General features: G+C 37.7%; 1 protein-coding gene across 1 annotated transcript in view; it reads left to right on the forward strand.

Annotated features, from left to right (window-relative positions):
* The first annotated feature begins 6498 nt into the window (after positions 1 to 6498).
* The window catches only part of LOC149065681 (solute carrier family 60 member 1-like), a 101703-nt gene continuing 89547 nt past the window's right edge, over positions 6499 to 18654 (forward strand). The window contains exon 1 of the mRNA XM_089253905.1: positions 6499 to 7993. Within this exon, the coding sequence (XP_089110031.1) occupies positions 7554 to 7993 (440 nt within the window). The 5' untranslated portion in view covers positions 6499 to 7553. The remainder of the gene's footprint in view (positions 7994 to 18654) is intronic.

Here is an 18654-nt window from a genome sequence, read left to right on the forward strand (position 1 = left end):
GAAAAATAACTGAAATAAAAAACGGTTTGCAGGGTTAGCGTCGCTAAAAAAGAGGTCACGGGATTTTTTTAAATTCAGGGGAAAAAAAACCCGATAGGTAGTGCTGAGGTACACAAGTCAAAGAAAAGATACGCAAATAACGAACAGAATGCCTCCAAATCGTTTATTACAGCAGTATGTGTTCGACATGACCACCACCACGGGATAACACATCAGGCCAGTCAAATCCAGAAACGACAGAGTGCAGCAGGTCCACATACACGGTTTACAACGGTGAACTGGTGGTGAATTAGGAGCGCAAGTTCTTATAACCGTCTCATTTGCATATTTCCACCGAAGTCACTCGTGCCAGCGCCATCTATCGGCTGTTTTTGTTATTTTCCCGTCTTAAAAAATTCCCGTGACCTAGCGATGCTAACCCTGCAAACCGTTTTTTATTTCGGTTATTTTCCCGGTTTTTATGAATTTTTAAAGTTTTTATGTGTGTGTGTGGACTTTTTGCCCACCCTGTATTTGACTTCCATATTTTTTATGGGTATCTTTTTTTTCTACCACCTCGTTGGGCAATTTGCCTGTTGTCGCCTTTGTATTTGAAAATTACCTATTCTTTTTTCAAACCCGCATTTTCATGCCAGTTCACTCCCTCTTTTTTTACTGGGAGCAGAAGGACAGCGTAAGGCCTGCGAGGTGGTTTTGTGCGGCCCTCAACAAAATATTGTGTATCAAATTAAGTTTGTGATCATTATTAGAGCTATCGGTTCCAACAGCAGACTTCCTTATTTACAAACATTCGTTATTTCTAGTGACGGAAATAATTTACTTTTTCTCACCATATTGCCTGTGCACATAGATTGCTCATGAAGTTTTTTTTTTAGGCATTTGTTTTTCTATTTAGGATATACACATTTGGTGTTATGCTCTCGGCGTGGACGCTAACTCACAGTGACACCTCGGAACTTCAACCGACTCAGCTATACGTAGATTGTGCAAAAATGTAGCATATTTGATGGTGGGATGATATAGTGCCGTTGACCAAGGAACTTCCACACATTGACACGATGATATCCAAAAATTCAGAATCATTTTATCTCTCAATTTCGATATGGCAGGTTGGTGAGATTTCCCTTTGCACCACTGGCATTTCTTCAAACCGAATCACCCATATTCTGGTTAAAGAAAATAGCTCACATACAGTGACTTCGGAACCGTGGATGATCCAACACCCCCGATAATTTTTAGCACGGGTGATTCAGAAATCAAAATTTCTTACATAAAGCTGAACACCGACAAACCAGTCGCGGCCCAGGCTCTGTCCCTCCAGGGATGTAAGCCTTTTACCCTTGCGGGTTGGGTCACGCTGGGGAGGAAGCTGAACACCAGCAACCATGGGTTCGAAATGCTTCCGACGTAAAAATCGTATATAAAACACGTATCATACATCTGGTTTTGTGTGTAAAATTCAAACTATGAATGTATTGAATGGAATAATTTTCAGAAGAAACTGCAATTTCTGATGCATTGCATCTAGCTGAGAATTCAACCAGATAAGAGGGAAGTTTATGATGGAGAGAAACTGAAAGCCTTTTGGGTAAAAGTTAAATGATTTAGTTGCCTGTGTTTCATCATATGGGGTATACAAATCTGCTAGTTTTCCAGGTGCGGCTTATACGTTGCAGTGGTGGACCTGGTGTGGCCTGCGACACTGCAGCTGACCATTAAGTTGGCCCTCGAACCAGGAGCGGTTCAACCCTACGTGCCACCCCTGGGGGGGGGGGGGCTACCGGGATTTAGCGCAGGTTCAACTGGTATCAACTTCTTAGTACGAAAATACTGTGCACACATATTTTTAATCACACAAAATGCGAGTAACAATACGTTCCGCTTTGATTTTAGTCCAGGATCATTACACCATTCCAAATTACACCAGATAACTTGATCCCCGTTCCAGCTCTTACTGATTAGCCATCATTACGTACACTTATCTTGCAAAGAGAAAGTACAACGACGCGAAATTTTTTAAGAAATTTATTTAAAATTCGTTTCTCTCTCTCTCTCTCTCTCTGGTGCTTCAGAGCCAGACAAGAAGCCGAATTTTTCTTTTCACCCAGCAATGACATAAAATTGCATACTAGCCCTTTGTTCAAAAAACATATTCTTGTTTCTGGTGATTACGGTCCCACGCCCTGTCCGTTCCCTCAAGTTTTCTCAGCATCTTCGTCGTCATAACATGGCTCAAAAGCGTGATACATTTGAGTTTCTACTATTAATTTTCTTTTTAATATATGTGTCTAACTAAAGTCAATCAAGTTGACGGCCTATGGGACGCGCAACAAAAAGCAGTTGGATAGATAAGCAGGGCCGTCTCAAGACCATCATGGGCCCCCGGGCCAAGTAATTTTTGTGAGGCCCTACCTGGTAAATTGTATAAAATTTCAACCAGATCTCATTTTGTGATGCCCCTTCTTCGCTTGAGGCTCCCGAGCCATGGCCCGGGTGGGCCCATGCGTTAAGACGGCATTGTAGATAAGCCTATTCTAGGTTTGGTGATTCTGATGCTACCCAATAGCATTGAATTTTCTTCTGTATTTTTAGGGCATGTAGAGGCATAAACAATATTTACAATGCTCAGCAAAGAGCTGGAAATGAAAGTGCCTCATTCGTCAAAAATGATTACACTGGCATTGAACAGTAAAATGTTATCAAATCCCGTAAAAAAAAGGATGGACAACACAGTTAAACCACCCGGTTCACCTTGACTTATTTACATTGGCCCTTGTAATTAACATATTTTGCACTTGTGTTTTTGTAAAACTTTTCTAGAATTTACCAGGTAGGGCCTCAGAAAAACCACTTGTCCCGGGGGCCCATGATGCTCTTAAGACGGCCCTGTCTCGAAGGAGTGTCATTCTTAATAAACTGACATGTCTTTTCATAATTTGCTGTGCATTATCGAAGAGAGTTGACAGACTGGACTGCGGAAGACTCCAACAAAGAATGTAATATATATTGTGAGAAAAGTATTATCTGTGTTGTTGTGTGTGTGTGTGTGCTAATACACTGTTTTGGCCAAAAATTGTTTTAGCGTCAAAGGTGGAGTCGACTGATCTAATGTATATGTGTATATATGAATTGACATCATCATCATCATCGTGCCCTCCCAGACTTTCAAGTTTATCTCCGCCCAGCAATCATATTTCAACAGGACAATGATGGTGCTACTTTTCTTCGCGGCAATTCTTCATTGCTCTTCAGGTTTTTTCATGGTCCTTTTGTTTATTTGAACCGTCACCCCTTGAACACGCGTGGTCTATGATCTCTCAACGATTGTGCGAAAGCAGAGAATGGGTTGACACATATAAAAAGCCTCTTACTTTTGATGCCGACACATATAGCAGAAGCTATTGCCGTGAGGAGGCCACACAAAATACCGATTTATTCGCGTTCTCAACGAAGCTCAATCTTTTCTTCTGTTAATTTGTATAGTATCGCCGCCGAACTATACTTATGTTTGCAATCCGTGGATATGGGCATTCTGCGATCCACGCAGTTTCGCTACAGGACCACTTTTCTGAGCAGAATGTTGACCTTTATCCACTATGGTAAGAAATGGCAAGAAAACGTCAAATACATGAATGAGAAACATGTTTATTGGGCTATTGCGTAAGGGCTTTGGAAAGTCCTTCTTCAGAAACTTTAACCCCGTAACTCAGGCACGAGATATATCGTCCTGTGGATACGGAGGAAATTAGCGCTCTCTTCTCCTGATACTCTTCATTGATAACCCTGTAAACGGAAACTGTTTTTTTCCTCTACTCCTCAGCAATAACGTTTTTTCTTCTTTCCCTCGCTACGGTTTACCCAGTTAAAAAAAATAATATATTGCGTACATACATAGGGAAAGGGCGGAAAGGGTGGAAGAGGGAGAAAGAATAGAAAACCTGTTCTTCTGATCTTTTTCTTTTCATTTACTATACAATAACAATAATACAATTTTTTGAGATTTATCTCTGTTAGTTCAACTGCACATTGTTGCCAAAAGCTTGCACGTAAAGGGGTTAAAAATTAAGTGGCACAACGTCGGACTTAAACACTTTCGCAAGTTAAAAAAAACCTCAAATATCTCAGCGAATGAATTTTTTTTTTGTTGGTCTTAGAAGAAACAGGGCATGAATGAATGAATGCCAGGGGCTCTGCCACCGGACTTATCCCGTTGCCGAGATCTCTTCCAGCCCAGCTTCGTGGCAGAGTCTGGAACAAAGTGAGTGCACCTAACAGTCTGAGTGTGTAGCTAGTGTTGTGTCTGATATTTCAGTGCTGCAATCTATACTTCAAATAGTGATTGAAGTGTAATGATTGAATATTTGTAACGTTGTAGGCCTGTTGCTCTCTGTGGCGAAACTTTTAAAGGGGGAGATGAGCTCGCATTCGCGCCTTGAAGTTGGGAACCACAGAAAACCAACTTCAGCCGACCACCACTGTTTTGCAGCTGGAGTTCGAACTCGGATCCTCGCGATGCGAGTCCATCACTATGACCACTCGACCACTACAGCGGCGAAGAGACAGGGCAACAACTTTCTAATTGGAAGTTCGAGAACAGGGGACCATTTAGAAAATTTAGATTTTTCATTTTATGACACACTATTTTCACTCTCGAAACTGGTACAAAGTGATTCTTTGAAAACATTTTTGAGCACTTTTTAAATCAGAATCATTCCTCAACGACAAACGATTGAGGAGATAAAGGCCGAATCATAGGACTTGCAGGACACCCTGTATATTAGTAGTAACAGTATGTAAATTTGTAACGGTAAATTAGTAGAAATTCTTTGACGTGTACGTGCTATTCAACCACAAACGAAAATTTACTCTGTCGACATGGGTCAATATTCATTTTGGCGCCCCTTGATGTCGGACGCGAAGGCGGTATCTAAAATCAGTAAAATTAAATGCTGGACGCTAAGGTAATCCGAGCAGGCCTTCTAATGACCATTTATAGCATGTTGATACATGCTTTGCATCATTTGTATTTGTCCCATCACCATCCACCGTCAGTGCCAGAGCGTGAGCAATGTGAGCACACAATGTTAGTATAATAAAAACTAAACTTATATGATCTCAAAAACTCGCTAAGTGACTCGCTGCTCATTAAAAAGCACCCCTCTCCACGGCCAATAAAAACAAGCAAGCTAGTTTGCTTTAGTTGTTATTCTTATATTTAATTCGTTAAAAGGAGAAGGGAAGTAAAAATTAAAATTTAAAAATGCTTCAAAATGTTTACAATAATTTTCAAAATTTTTCTAGGCTGTCGTTAGAAAGTTATCAATAAAAATTTGCCTCTTCTCGGCATTTGACTTGACCTTCCTCTGTGAGCAGAGGCTCATTTACGGTTTTGCCGTCTGTGGGCTACGCGAATTTTGCAGCCCCATTCTCCCATTCTAGTCCTATTTTCTTGACTACTCTTTCCTCGAATTCGCTACCTTGTGCTATAATCCGCTTGCCCTTCCCTACTCCTGCAAGTACACGTGTCTCTAAGTCACTCTTTCGATCATTTACACGTTTACACATACTATATTTCATTCTTTTGGCCATTCATACGCTTGCACGCGCTCTAGACCACTGTTTGGTCACTTTCACGTACTTGCACACGCTCTAGGTCACCCACTCAATGACCTGGTCTCTCGCTCTATAGGTCACACTTTTGGTCCTTCACGTGCTTTCAACTCTCTAGGCCACTCTGTTGGTCATACAGGTGTTTGCACACGATCTAGGGCACTTACTGACCTGGTCCCTCGCTCTGTAGATCACTCTTGTGTTCATTCACATGCTTGCTCACGCTCTAAGGCGCTCGTTTGTTCACTCACGTGTTTGCAAACTCTCTAGGTCACTCTTTTGATCACTCACTGACATGGCCCCCACATCCTGGAGTAGGGCCCCTAGGCTGGGATCTTTTGCGGTCCCCCCCCGACCAGACTTTCACGGGCCCCTTTATGGTGGATTTATAGCGTGAAAAAACAAAAAATAATGAAAATCATCCCGGGCCCCAGGGCTGGAGCCTTGCCAGCCCACCCCTTGTGGTGGCCATGCTCACTGACCTAGTCCCTTACTGTCCCGGCAGAGGCGGATTTATTTAGGCGTATACAAATTCTGTCGCTCTTCGTCCATTCTACTAATTTTTTTGGCCACTCTATCCTCAAATTTGCCGCCTCTCTGAACTTGCCCCCTCGGGCTACAGTCCGCTAAGCCCCTCTCTCTGTAAATACGCCACTGTCTGTGAGACTAGTTATCATGAGCTGAAAAACACCTCTCTCATTAGTTTATCTCTCGGAAATTACCCAGTTCCCGAGGAGTCGGGGTTAAGGAGTTTTTACTGCACTGTACATGAAAATACAGATGGTTGTAGCAAAAGTGTATAACATTAGTTTCACTAGATGGCGCTCCCAGTGAACAGTTTCATTTCCAAAAAGATCTCTGTTTGCTCTTCGAAACCACATCTCTTTTATACAGCGCGTTACCTCCAGCGGAGGCGCACGCAGAGACCACCCCTTACTTAGCCTCTAAATCCATACCACGATTTGATTTTCTTCAACTGGGACCTTCCGCATCGGTGCCGTTAGTTGATATTATATTCGTAGTAGTGACAAGTTAGGCAAAGCAAGAAAAAATCTACACAAAACAACCTCAATAAGTTCATGCCTCAATTTTTTGTCAAGTTCCATTTTAATCGGCAAAAACAAAAAAAAAAAAATCAAACAAACATTTTCCTCAAGAAAACAAATTTGAATACTTTTCGGTGGAAGTTCCATATTTTTTTCTTTTTTTGGTTACAAAGAAATGTGTCAACTTTTTGAAATTGGTGTAAAAACGTTTTTTATACACCACCGGATTACACGATCGGATCTATGCATCTTGGAGTTGAAGCATTAGCTGAAGAATAGTTTCGGATTGCGTTCCTTTTCGTATCTCTTACCTGAACATTGGTTAGAGTAAAGTTTCTTATATCCTCTGATGGGACGCTCATCAAAAAGGTCTTCAAGAAAAACTCAAGTTGATGTTCTTCAATAATCTTTCTGGTGCTGTTTGTTTTCTTGTTACTCTGTTTCGGTCCATGATCAGTCAGAATAAATACAGAAACCGCGTTGGTAAAAAAAATTACAAACTAATTTGGTAGAAAGAAAGAACTATAAGATTGAGAAAAACGTGTGGTTTCTTCCGATTTATATGCTGTTCAAAATGTTATGATTTTGCCGATTGTTTATAAGATCTTCGGGGTTTATTTTACAATCTTTTGAAAATTCCGGAGACATGCCTGCATGAGATCCTGCTAGGAAATTATGCTGTTTAACGAAATAGTTTTGAATATTTCCTCGATACTCCCATATGTGTATTTGTGCTGAATCATAGATCTTGGATGCATTATTTCTGATTCCGAGTTTTTTGCGCTGTTCTCGATTAAGGCCATTTCTATCGTTATCCGTTTTGGATATGGTGTACCAATTTATTCTTTGTTAGGATAAAATCCATAGTTTGTTTCTTGAAGTTAAATTCGATCGACAATGTCTCGACCGTCAGATCCCATAAACCTCGGTGACAGCATGCATGGCATGGAGCAGGAAATGCAGCAAAGTCAGCTGTCACCAAACCAGATTCCCGTCACCAGCGCGAATCAAACAGCTGGAATTGCCGAATCGAAAAAAGTTGGAGGTTCCCAACTTGATCTCGGAAGTACAGTACGTGGTAATGTGTTCTTGGGAGGTGCTACTATCCAAACCAGGAAGGAACATTTCTATCAACTTCTATGGAACAACAAGCATATCACCGGAACGTTATGTGCAGTTTTTTGGTCTTTCGGTATGTGCGTGGCTTTCCTTGGGCCAACACTGCTTGATTTAGGATGTAAGACAAAGACAGTATTTGCAACCATGTCATGGGTGTTCTTTAGCCAATCGCTATTCGTTCTTCTCGGATCTGCATGTGGAGGCTTCCTTGTCCAGAGGTAAGCAAGTTTGTTTTTAAAGTTTAACTTATTTTCTTTTTTCCTGTTATTTAATGTAAGAAATCCGATGGAAAATTCTACTTAATCAGTGACAGTTTTATCACAAAAAAAAGCGAGAACGCCATTTGTCATACACCATCAAAACAACCAAGAAATCATTCAAATAATGTCGGAAGCATAGGACATCCCAAGTTCAATAAATAACGGAAGCTTCGGAGTTCTTTTACAAATTTAATGCCTTATAACTGAAATTGATGTGACAACAGTATTGGTTTTATTGACATTTTTCTTCGATTTATTAAATGTGTAAAATGACTCAAGATGATGTCAAAACATTTCACTTTATACCGATGGAAAATTAAAAAAAAATTAAATTACAAATTGTAGAGATTATAATGATGGCGAAAATGACCTGTGTTGAAGCACATTTGAACTGAAATATTTTTGAATTTATAAATTTCTATAGACAATACTAATAACATTATTATTAAACGCAGAAGAACATAAAAAGTTAAATTTGCTTTAGAAAGAGAAATATAATTTTAAGGTTATCAAAAACGTTTTTCTACCGTCACCATTGATGCAGAATAATAGAAAATAATTTTAAGGTCCTCCTTTAAGCGAATCTTCCCTTATACTGGCTTTAAAAATTCAGTTCCTTGCTTTATGTACATTGTATAAGTGATTTTATTATATTAATACACTATTTACGTACAGTTTGGCCCCGATTTATTTATTTGAAAGTGAAGGCATTATTGTAGGGGACCCATATATGTAATTTAGATGGTCCCAAATTGAAGCAACGCATATTCGCTGACTAACTAAATATCTTTGATCTACCTCGATCTCCGAAAAGTCCTTAAATTCAAGTCGAGCTCAAGTATCATAGTATATGCAGTAATTCGTAGTATGTAAGTGTCTATATGCTCCATAAAACAATCTAATTTTCATCGTAACTCCATGGCTTAATTTTTAAATATTTTTCATGTAATGCAGTGGTTCTCAAACTTTTGTTACCCTCAGCTCCCTTGCCCAATGTATGGTTTGCCTGTGGCTCCCCAGAATAGTTTTGTAGATATTTTTCCCGTATAAAAATAGCACTTCGCATAGACACACAAATGAATATCTCCAGCTCATCGCGAAGCCCCTAGGAGCCGCGACGCACACTTTGAGAAAAACCGATGAAATGCAATATTTCTCTATTAAATACCTGACAGACTTACTATACAATAACATTCGGAATTAATATCGCACTGGTTTCAATACTTTTTGATTAACCGGGTTCGTTCTCAACAAGCTGACAGTAAAGTCGGTTAAGAGAGGTTGTACTCACCTCAATTCATAGATATTCAATGTACTTAACAAGGAACAGCTCAATTAAAAGAAAAAAGTAACTGCGCGTTGCTCTCTGTTTTTAGAGTTTTTAGTACAGTAAAACCCCTCTTAACGGAAAGTCCTCAGCCCTATGCGGTCAGCCCTATTTTACGGATAAATTATAATTTCCCCTTGTATAAATAATAATTTACTGTTGTATAATATAAATAAATGTATGAATTTCAAAACCATGATCAACGGTCACCCCTATTACGGACGAAATTTTTTTCCCCCTCCGGTGACAGCAAAATAGAGGTTTACTGTATTGTAATCGCAGTATTTATTTAATTTTCTGTGATACATAAATTATTATTAGGGATGAAAATCGATTAAAACTAACTGGTTAAGCAAAAAGTTTTAATTAGCTAATCGACTAATTAATCGAATTTTAATCGAATATTTTCCGTAACTATATACAGTGAAACCTCGATAAAACGATACACTGCAGACCAAGGAAAAATATCGCTGTAGAGGGGTTATCGTTGTATCGAGAGGCAACATTATCATCATGTGTCATCAAATTTACGCTGAAAAATTTTTAGATTTTAGATTTCCTTTCTAAATCGGCATGGTTACTACGACTAGAAAATGTGGTTTTATGTACTTATTCGCCGTAAGAAATTGTAATTGGTTAGCTGATTAATAAAATTCACATCGTAAAGTTGTTTATCGCTTTACACTTGCGTGTCATACACAAAAGTAGAATAACCAATATGTACTTAGCGCTTTCGGTGATTTTGTGGTGCAAAATACCGATGTTATAAAACGCATTCAGAAGACCGAAAACAAGTGGTGAAGTTAAAATCAAATTAAAAACAATTTTGAGCGAATTATCAAAAAATACCGTCGTAGCAGTTTTAAAAGATCTCAAAATGTATCGTTGTAGAGGAATTTATCGTTATACCGAGTATCGCTGCAGTGAAGTTAATTGCATAATATTCATTGATAATATAAAAATATATTACATTCATTTCCCACGCGTATTCGCCAGATGTAAACAAGTGTAAGAACAGATTAAGAGATTAGAGCTGTTCGCTTGAAGCAATTTAATATCCTGAATATATTCGCGTTAAATCCTGGAATTTCTCCTCTTGAATCTTGTTGTTCTTTTAAAAAATCAATTACTTTAGATTATATATGTAGGGTGTCTTGTATGTGCTAATGCGGGACAGAGGGACCGTATAAAAATTTAGATTTTTTTGTTTTTTGACACACTGTATTCTCACTCTTAAAACTGGGACAGGGAAATTTTGAACTCCTTTTGAGCATTTTTTAAATTGAAACCATACTACTGCGACAAACGGTTGATAAGATAAAGGCCGCATTAGCACTTACAGGACATCCTGTATATATATAGTCACAGATTCCGAAACTAATTTCGATCATACTGTTGCTTTGTTTTATGACCATGAACAGAAATAAATTTTTAAAAAATAGAAAAAACCAGTTTTTTCTTAAATTTTTTTGTGACGTGGTTGGTATATGTGAAGTTTTTCAAAATCGTAACTACTAGTAATTTTAACTAAATGAAGTTAATTAATTTATATTAATTAAAAGTGTATGTTAATTAATTGGATATTTGCATTAATTATAAAGATAAACATGCTAAATTAATGTCCAATTTTTTTTTAAACTTCTCAAATACATTATTTAAGTAACAAGTTATCATACATAAAAAAACCGCAATTTGGTCATAAATTTAAAAGCGGTAAAAAATATGGGTTATCCGACCCGATTGATCGATCAGTCGGACCAGCTCTAATTAATATTAAACATTAAATACTTTAGAGGAATCAGACTTTATGAAAGAGCTGTCGCTTCTCATTGTATGTCTCAATTAGTTTATTATACAGGGTGATTCTAAATTCATGGAGAAAACTTAAAAAAAAAGACACATGCTCAACCCATGGCTCGCTGGCCAAATGTGGCTCTCGGAGTCATCTGATGTGACCCGTGGACTCAAACTTAATTTTGTAAAAATGAAATAAGCCGCACATAACCAGATTCCTTAAGGGACCCGCGGCCAATTTCCAGACCACTGAAGTGACCTGCGGCATGTTTACAGGTATTTAAGTGACCCGTGACACATTCTCAGACCATTTAAGTTATTCGCGGCACATTTAAAAATCTATTAAGTGACCCGCAGCACATTACAAATCTCACTTAAGGGGCTCGCGGCTCATTTCTAGACCACTTAATAAACCCGCAACACATTCCCAGACCGCACATTTAAAAATCTATCAAGTGATCTGGTGGCACTGTTCCAGATCGCTTATGGCTCGTGGCACATTTACAGATAACTTAAATGACCCGCGGCATATTACCATACCGCCTAAGTGACCCTGCAGATTTACAAATACATTAAATGACGTGGGGCACTGCCCTAGATCACTTAATTGACCCGCAGCACATTTCCAGGAAATTCGAGTGACCCGCGGCTCATTTACAGATTACTTATATGGCCCGCGAAACGTTTTCAAACCAATGAAGTGGCCCGCACTCTTGAAAAGATAGAGCACAAATGCTTTATGAGGTGATATAAGACACCTAAACAAGCATTTTTGGTCATGGAATATGTGGTCGAATCACAATAGCAAAGGCGTTAGAGGTTCTTTTAGAGAGTGCACAATAGCACTTATCACACAGACGCGAATCCAGGCCGATGTGTCGTGAAGAGGGTGAATTATGTAAGTTTGTTGGATCGTCCCGTATTTTACGGGACCGGTAGATTTTCCCATATCATTCGGTGGGCGATCATTTTCCTATCCTCCCGGACCAGTGCTTGAGCGAAGACAGACCCCTTCAGTTGCGAATGAAGCTCTACAATAAAAACATAAATTTCAAAAATCTAAAAAAATTCAACATTTAAAAAAAAATACTTCCCATTAGTTAATTGCTAAATCCCAAGTTCATTTTACTAACACATGCCGAAGAAACATTTCTGCAAAATTTCAGAACTTTTGGGCAGTATGGTTTTTTTTTATCTTACGGATGGGATGAGCTCAAAAAACTACAATCTGAAAAAATCGCGTTCAAAGTATTTTCTCTTGTATACGTTTACAATATTAGACCCCGACGTTTACATTATTCTTCAATTTCTTCACGAAATTTTTAGTATTTTATTTGCAATTGAATGAAATATTTTTTGAAGTAATTTTGAAAATTCGACATCAGGGGTCATGAGACCCCTTAAGTTTATATTGTCTCATGAATGTAAACTTGTCTCATGAATTCTGAATCACCCAATAACACCACACTGTGTATAGATGAAACGTTGACAACATCATCATAGATCGCTAGAATGGTATCACCGAACTTATGTGTGTGATTTCCGACATCTCTTTGAGTTTGTGATTTTAACAGATTGGAGCAAGTCGTGTTCAAAAATAATTAAAGTTAGAAAATAAAATGTCCTCCGCAAAAAAAAAACAAAACAAAACTGTAGCATATCACTTCACGAACTCTGAAGCATTATATGTGTTGCGGGGGATGAATTCTTTTCCCATTTCTAATGGCCGTGACGTTGAACGTGAAGGGCGAGGCCAAAAAGTGACCGACCACATCTTCTCACGATATTGAATGCCGTAGCCTCGTTGCAAATAGGATCGAGCACGTCAGAGTCGCTTTCCCGGCGGGCGAATGTACAGAGATACATGCATGCATGCATGCATACACTGTGCTGTGCGTGACCGAAATGCTTTGTAATTTCACGCATGACACGACGCTCCTTTTTGGTGGGTTTCAAGTAAATGAGGGAGTTACGACTAGAATCCGAATCATATTCCTCGCGCTATAACGATACTACATGAGCCTTGTAATATCCGCCTATCTCCCTTCCATAAGTTCAGAAGAAAATAAAAAAAAGTGGGGGGGGGGGTAGAGACATTCATTATCCTCGAACGGCATCATGTATCAGTGACGCAATATACGGCCGTAATATACATACGGCGGAAATAGGGTTGCGAAAAGTTGTAAAAGTTGTGAATAATGCACAAATATTCAATGTTTTCAATCTCATTCAAAACGAAACCACGGTTCCACTATCGATAGTGAACCTCGAAGTTTCGAAACTCGAATTATCGAGACTACTGTGCCTGAATTTTATTAATTTACATATTTGAAAAAATAGTTGTCCCACACTTGTGCTGTCATCTGGTAATCGTAAAGTAGTTATACAGCCTTTTTACTTTAAAATACCAACACCCAACAACGTATTCAACGTATGTAAGGGATATTACAGGGATTAGTGGTACTTAAGTCGTATGTATTTTGCGATTGTTAGCAAATTCGCAGATGACATGAAGCTAATGGGGGTAGTCGGGAATCTAAGCGATAGGGAGAGGATCCATGATTGCAGCATGGGCTAAGCAATGGAGCATGATTTGCCAGTGTTGACAAGTGCATGGTCGATCATTTTGGTTCAAACAAACCACTTTTCACTTATGAGTTGAACGGTATTATCCCGGACTCAACTAAGATCATCAATTTGGGAATTCTCATTGACGAGCGGCTTCGGTTTTCTGAATATTATTCTACGGTGGTCAAGAAAGTCAATAGAATGCTCGGGGGTTTCATTCTTGAAAAGGTCTCTTCGCGTTCTCACAAAGTCATTTCTCCGCTTTTCTGGGGCTTAGTTCGTCCTGTACTGGAGTATGCTGTAAAGTTTTGGAGACCACACCTGCAGAGGAACATGGACTTGGTTGAAGTCTTGAGCTATGAAGAAAGACTCGATTTCGTTTACATTAGAAGAACGCGGGTATCGGGGGGGGGGGGGATATGATTGAAGTGTTTAAAATTTTCAACGTTAAATGAAAAATGAAAATTGCAAACGAAATTTTCAATTTATGTGTCTTTCAAGACAACAAATCCATATTTTAAAATAAAGAGCAATTAAAACCACAAAATTTCAAGTATTCTCATCAATAAAGCATTTATAGTGAGATCTCGGTATAACGTCACGACTTTCAGCAGAGTCTGGGCTATAACGTCACTTTTTATCAGCCTAATGAATAATTGGCGAATTGAGATTATTTGTCATTTAGTCAACCCGCTTATGAAGTTTGTTTATTCGGTCCCCATGTGTGACGTCATGCTTGAGGTCGGGCCGTATTTTGGAAGAGTTGGAGGATTTTTTTTGAGAGCTTTTCTATATCCGCAATTACGATATTAAATTATGCATTAAATTAGACTCAGTTTTACATCTTTTTCTACATCTGGGAAATTGAAATAACATATTCACGGATACCTATGTCCCTCCTTTTTACATTATTATTTAGCGAGAGAGTTTCTCGATGAGATATTGTCGTCTTCCGTTTTCATCCATTTATACATCTTGTTGAGTGTTCATGTGAGTCCCTCAGCAGTTGTAACTTCCGTTAAAGTCCATTAACGGATATATCAGTGACATTAGTCGGAAGAAGATGCTATATGTGTAATATAAATCCGGGAAAAAATAAAAAAATCCAACTCACCACCATAAACAATAAGTAAAAATACCGAAACACTTCATATAAAAATATAATCATCAATCATTTAAGCACCAATACAAAGGATATTGGAAATGACTTTTATTACAGAGGGTAGGCAGTGGCATTTTAACGGGTGAGACAACTTGGCTCGGTCCTGGCACGAATTAAATGAGCCCATAAATCAGTGAAGAGTTTTATTCATATCCTGTATTTTATTTATTAATTACTCAATTTCTTTGTTGATATTATTTTGTTATTTATAATTCATACTAGTGTTTTACTACTAAGAGAAAATTTCATACAACTCTGTAAGTGGCTCAGCGGAAATCCCTAAATCGCCTTCAAAATGCCACATCTTTGTTAATGAAGCAGGCTTTTTCTTTCGATTTGGTGCAAGCTAAGGAGTACAGGGAAAAGTGTTCCATTGAGAAATTAACTTTACAAAATATCTGGGCTTGTCGATGCTTGTCAATTAGAGGCTCCATAAGAGGTGAGATATCTTGTCAGTGCCGCTTAAAGGGTTAAAAGCCTCTTCACCCCCCCCCCAAAAAAAACTTCTGTCTTGGTTCATGAAGAACTTATTTATACGGCTCAGAAAGTGGGTTTTTCCAACCAATTTTGCTTTTATAAAACGTAATGTCGAAAATTTCAACAACAAAAAGTGAAAAAATGTCATTTATGTCAGAAAAATAAATTATAGTCAATTATAGTTTTTATTCCGTTCGGAAAAGCTGACATATTTTTATTAACAGCTGACGTATTGTTGCTGACATATTGCTATTAATACCTCACGTATTGTTGCTGATATATTTCGTGCGTGCCTAGTCTCCTGAATGTGTGCGGCTTCGACCCCCGGCCTAATCTTTATTATTATTTAGAAGTTTCTAGAATCTTTCATTATAAATAGTATTAAATATTTATTCACCTTTGAAACAGCTTTTATAATTTCAGAGCCACATTATTCTCCAACACAGAGCCTGTGGCGAGTGTGGATAAAGATTCCCTCTAGTTGTCAAGAAATGGATTATTGCGTTGAAATATGTCTTGCGACCAAGGGTTAGCACCTAAAATATTCATAATTTTCTCCATAAAACTTACAGATACGTACTAAAAACTCAAATAAGTAATTTTTATACTGGATGTATCACGGAGAGTCTCTGGGAGGTATAAAAATGGTGATTTTGATGTAAAATACGAAAAAATATCAGCAAACAAAAGAAATTCAGCTGTGATAGTGACGCCCCCGTTAAAAATATCGGGGGCATATAAACATTACAATTTTTATATAAAAAAGTGTTATTTAATCACACTTTTCTTTAATATACTAAAAGAAGTTTACCTCTTAATAATTAAATGAAAATTAATCGAGGTATCGGTGATTGAAATTCTCTTGATTTTAGTCACTTTTTTATGTACCGCCAACTGGGGTGACTTTACCCAGTTTTGAGATTGAAATTAAAAATGGTCATTCAACCCGTTTTTCGGTTAAAAGTCGAAAACAAAATTTTCGTGCTTTCGTGTGCCGAATACTGGCCGTGTATCTGTTATGTTTTTAATTTCCCATGAATTTTATTGAATGGTCTCTATATATGTACAGTCAAACTCGGTTATAACGACCCCGGATGTAACGACACCTCGGCTATGACGTCAATAATTGGCAGTCGTGGCAACTTTTTTTTGTTGCTTTTACTTCCGTTTGCATGACATTTTCTCGAGAAATTCTAAGAATTAGAGCTGATCATATTCAGACAATGTTTGCCTGTTATTATACTGATATCTCACGATGTGAAAATAGATTATCACATGTTCGCCGCTCTGACTTGCTCATTGATATGACCTGTAAACGGGGTATTCCCGTGTTTTACCGTAATTTTGCCTTTCGCGATTTTTTTAATGAAAATTCCTCAGTTCTTATTTTTTTCAAAGAAGCTTATTTTAATTTACAATGTTTATTAAAATCAGGACAAAGATAATTTTCATGATTTAGAAATTATATCAGTGGCATTTGCCTATGCGTAGATTCAACAAAAAAATATGTCATGTTACATCTTTTATTCTCGTGAATGTATTTTCGTTCACTGCAGACTTGATGCAGCACTTTTTCAGTTCCAAGCATAGACTAATTTATAAGTAATAATGAGCAATTTCATTGTCAATTGGGAAAAATGACGATTTCCCGTGTTCACCATCTCGATTTCCCGCATTTTTCTCGGTAAATTATGGTCACCCTAATCCTAGAAACTTCAACTGCATGTGTAATAATTGATTGATTCTGGTTATAGTTTCAAATTTAAAAGGTCTTGAAAACGTTAACCTCAGTTGTAACGACACCTTGGTTATAACGAACAAATTTCATAGAATCCTCGATGTCGTTATAACCAAGTTTGACTGTATTTCTTTTGTACCCACGTTGTATACAGGGTTTCCTGTACATCTTAATTCGTCATATTATCTCATTAACCGTTCGTCTTTCTTGCCAACAAAAAAGATTTCATGTTTCTAGGTGCAATATTCGCATAAATATTTAAATTCACGATTCGGAGAAAAGGTAGGAAAGAACAGCATGAACGAGGGAAAGAAGAGTTGTCCGTTAGTTTGTGTTGTTGTTTCCCAATTTTTCTCCAATCTCTGAATTCAAACATCTCAGCTAATATCGCACTAGGAAACATGATTTTTTTTTGCCCTCAGGAGAGACAGGGCAACAACTTTTTAATTGGAAGTTAGATTACTGGGGTACCGTATGAAAATTTAGATTTCTTATTTTGTGACACACTGTATTTTCACTCTCGAAAATGGTACAAATGGATTCTTGAACACATTTTGAGCATTTTTTTAAACTAGAACCATGCCTTAACGGCAAACGTTTGATGAGATAAAAGCCGAATTAGGACTTACAGGAACCCTGTATAACCCTTTTAGACCCTGGTGTCACAAATGTGTGGGTTCCTTTTCCTCACTGTAGAATTTTTTATTTTGACCTCAGGGAGTTAAGCCCTAATTCAAATGATTATGTAAGTTTTGAGTTAGAAATACGGTGAATATGAACTTTTGGGGCTTTCATCAGAGGGCAGCACATAAAGTTGAACTTTCAGGAGGTTTCTAAGATGGTTTTCCAGTGATAGCACCCCCGGAAAAAGTGTGATTTATTACATAACATTTAGCAATAAAATTCTGAAAAAAATTGTATGTGAAGATGAATATTCTCTTCAAGATTTTAGTTGGAAAAATTTGAATGAAGTGAATTATTTCTTAACAAAAAAATGGCTATTTGAAAAAAAAAAAAGATTTGCTGACATTTATGTCTGTAATACGTTTTTTGAGTATAAAAAATGCAAAAAACATTTTGAAAATTCCAAAAAAAAAATGAATGCTCGGGTCTGAAAGGGATAAGGCACCAGTATTTTGAGTGAAGTATATAAATTCTACTCGAATTTAAAAAAATTGAATTTTCTCTAGCTTAATATAAATTTGAAATTGACCAATGACTTTTTACCTATGATCTTTTCTAGTCATCGCTACGACGTGTTCGAATTTATACGAGATAGTTGTGTGTATGTACCTATTGCAGTATTATGTTCTATTGTATTGTATTGTATTGTGTTGTCCACAGATAAAAAGTAAAAGACCTGTTGAGAAAATACAGAGTCCCTTCCGTTATACACTACTATACTTCCTTTGTCAGGCTTTTTTTTTTCCTGTGCGATTTCTTTGAAAACAACTTTCACTGAGAAACGAAAATCGATCTGCCATTTCCTGCTGAGGGAAAGCTTTCATCGACATTTTCTTCGTCTTTCATACTGTATATATTCACTTGTCTTG

This window comes from Pholcus phalangioides, unplaced genomic scaffold (genome assembly GCF_987345545.1).
Source record: "Pholcus phalangioides strain wild (caught in Gottingen) unplaced genomic scaffold, Ppha-v1.0 ptg000039l_1, whole genome shotgun sequence".
Lineage (NCBI taxonomy): Eukaryota > Metazoa > Arthropoda > Arachnida > Araneae > Pholcidae > Pholcus > Pholcus phalangioides.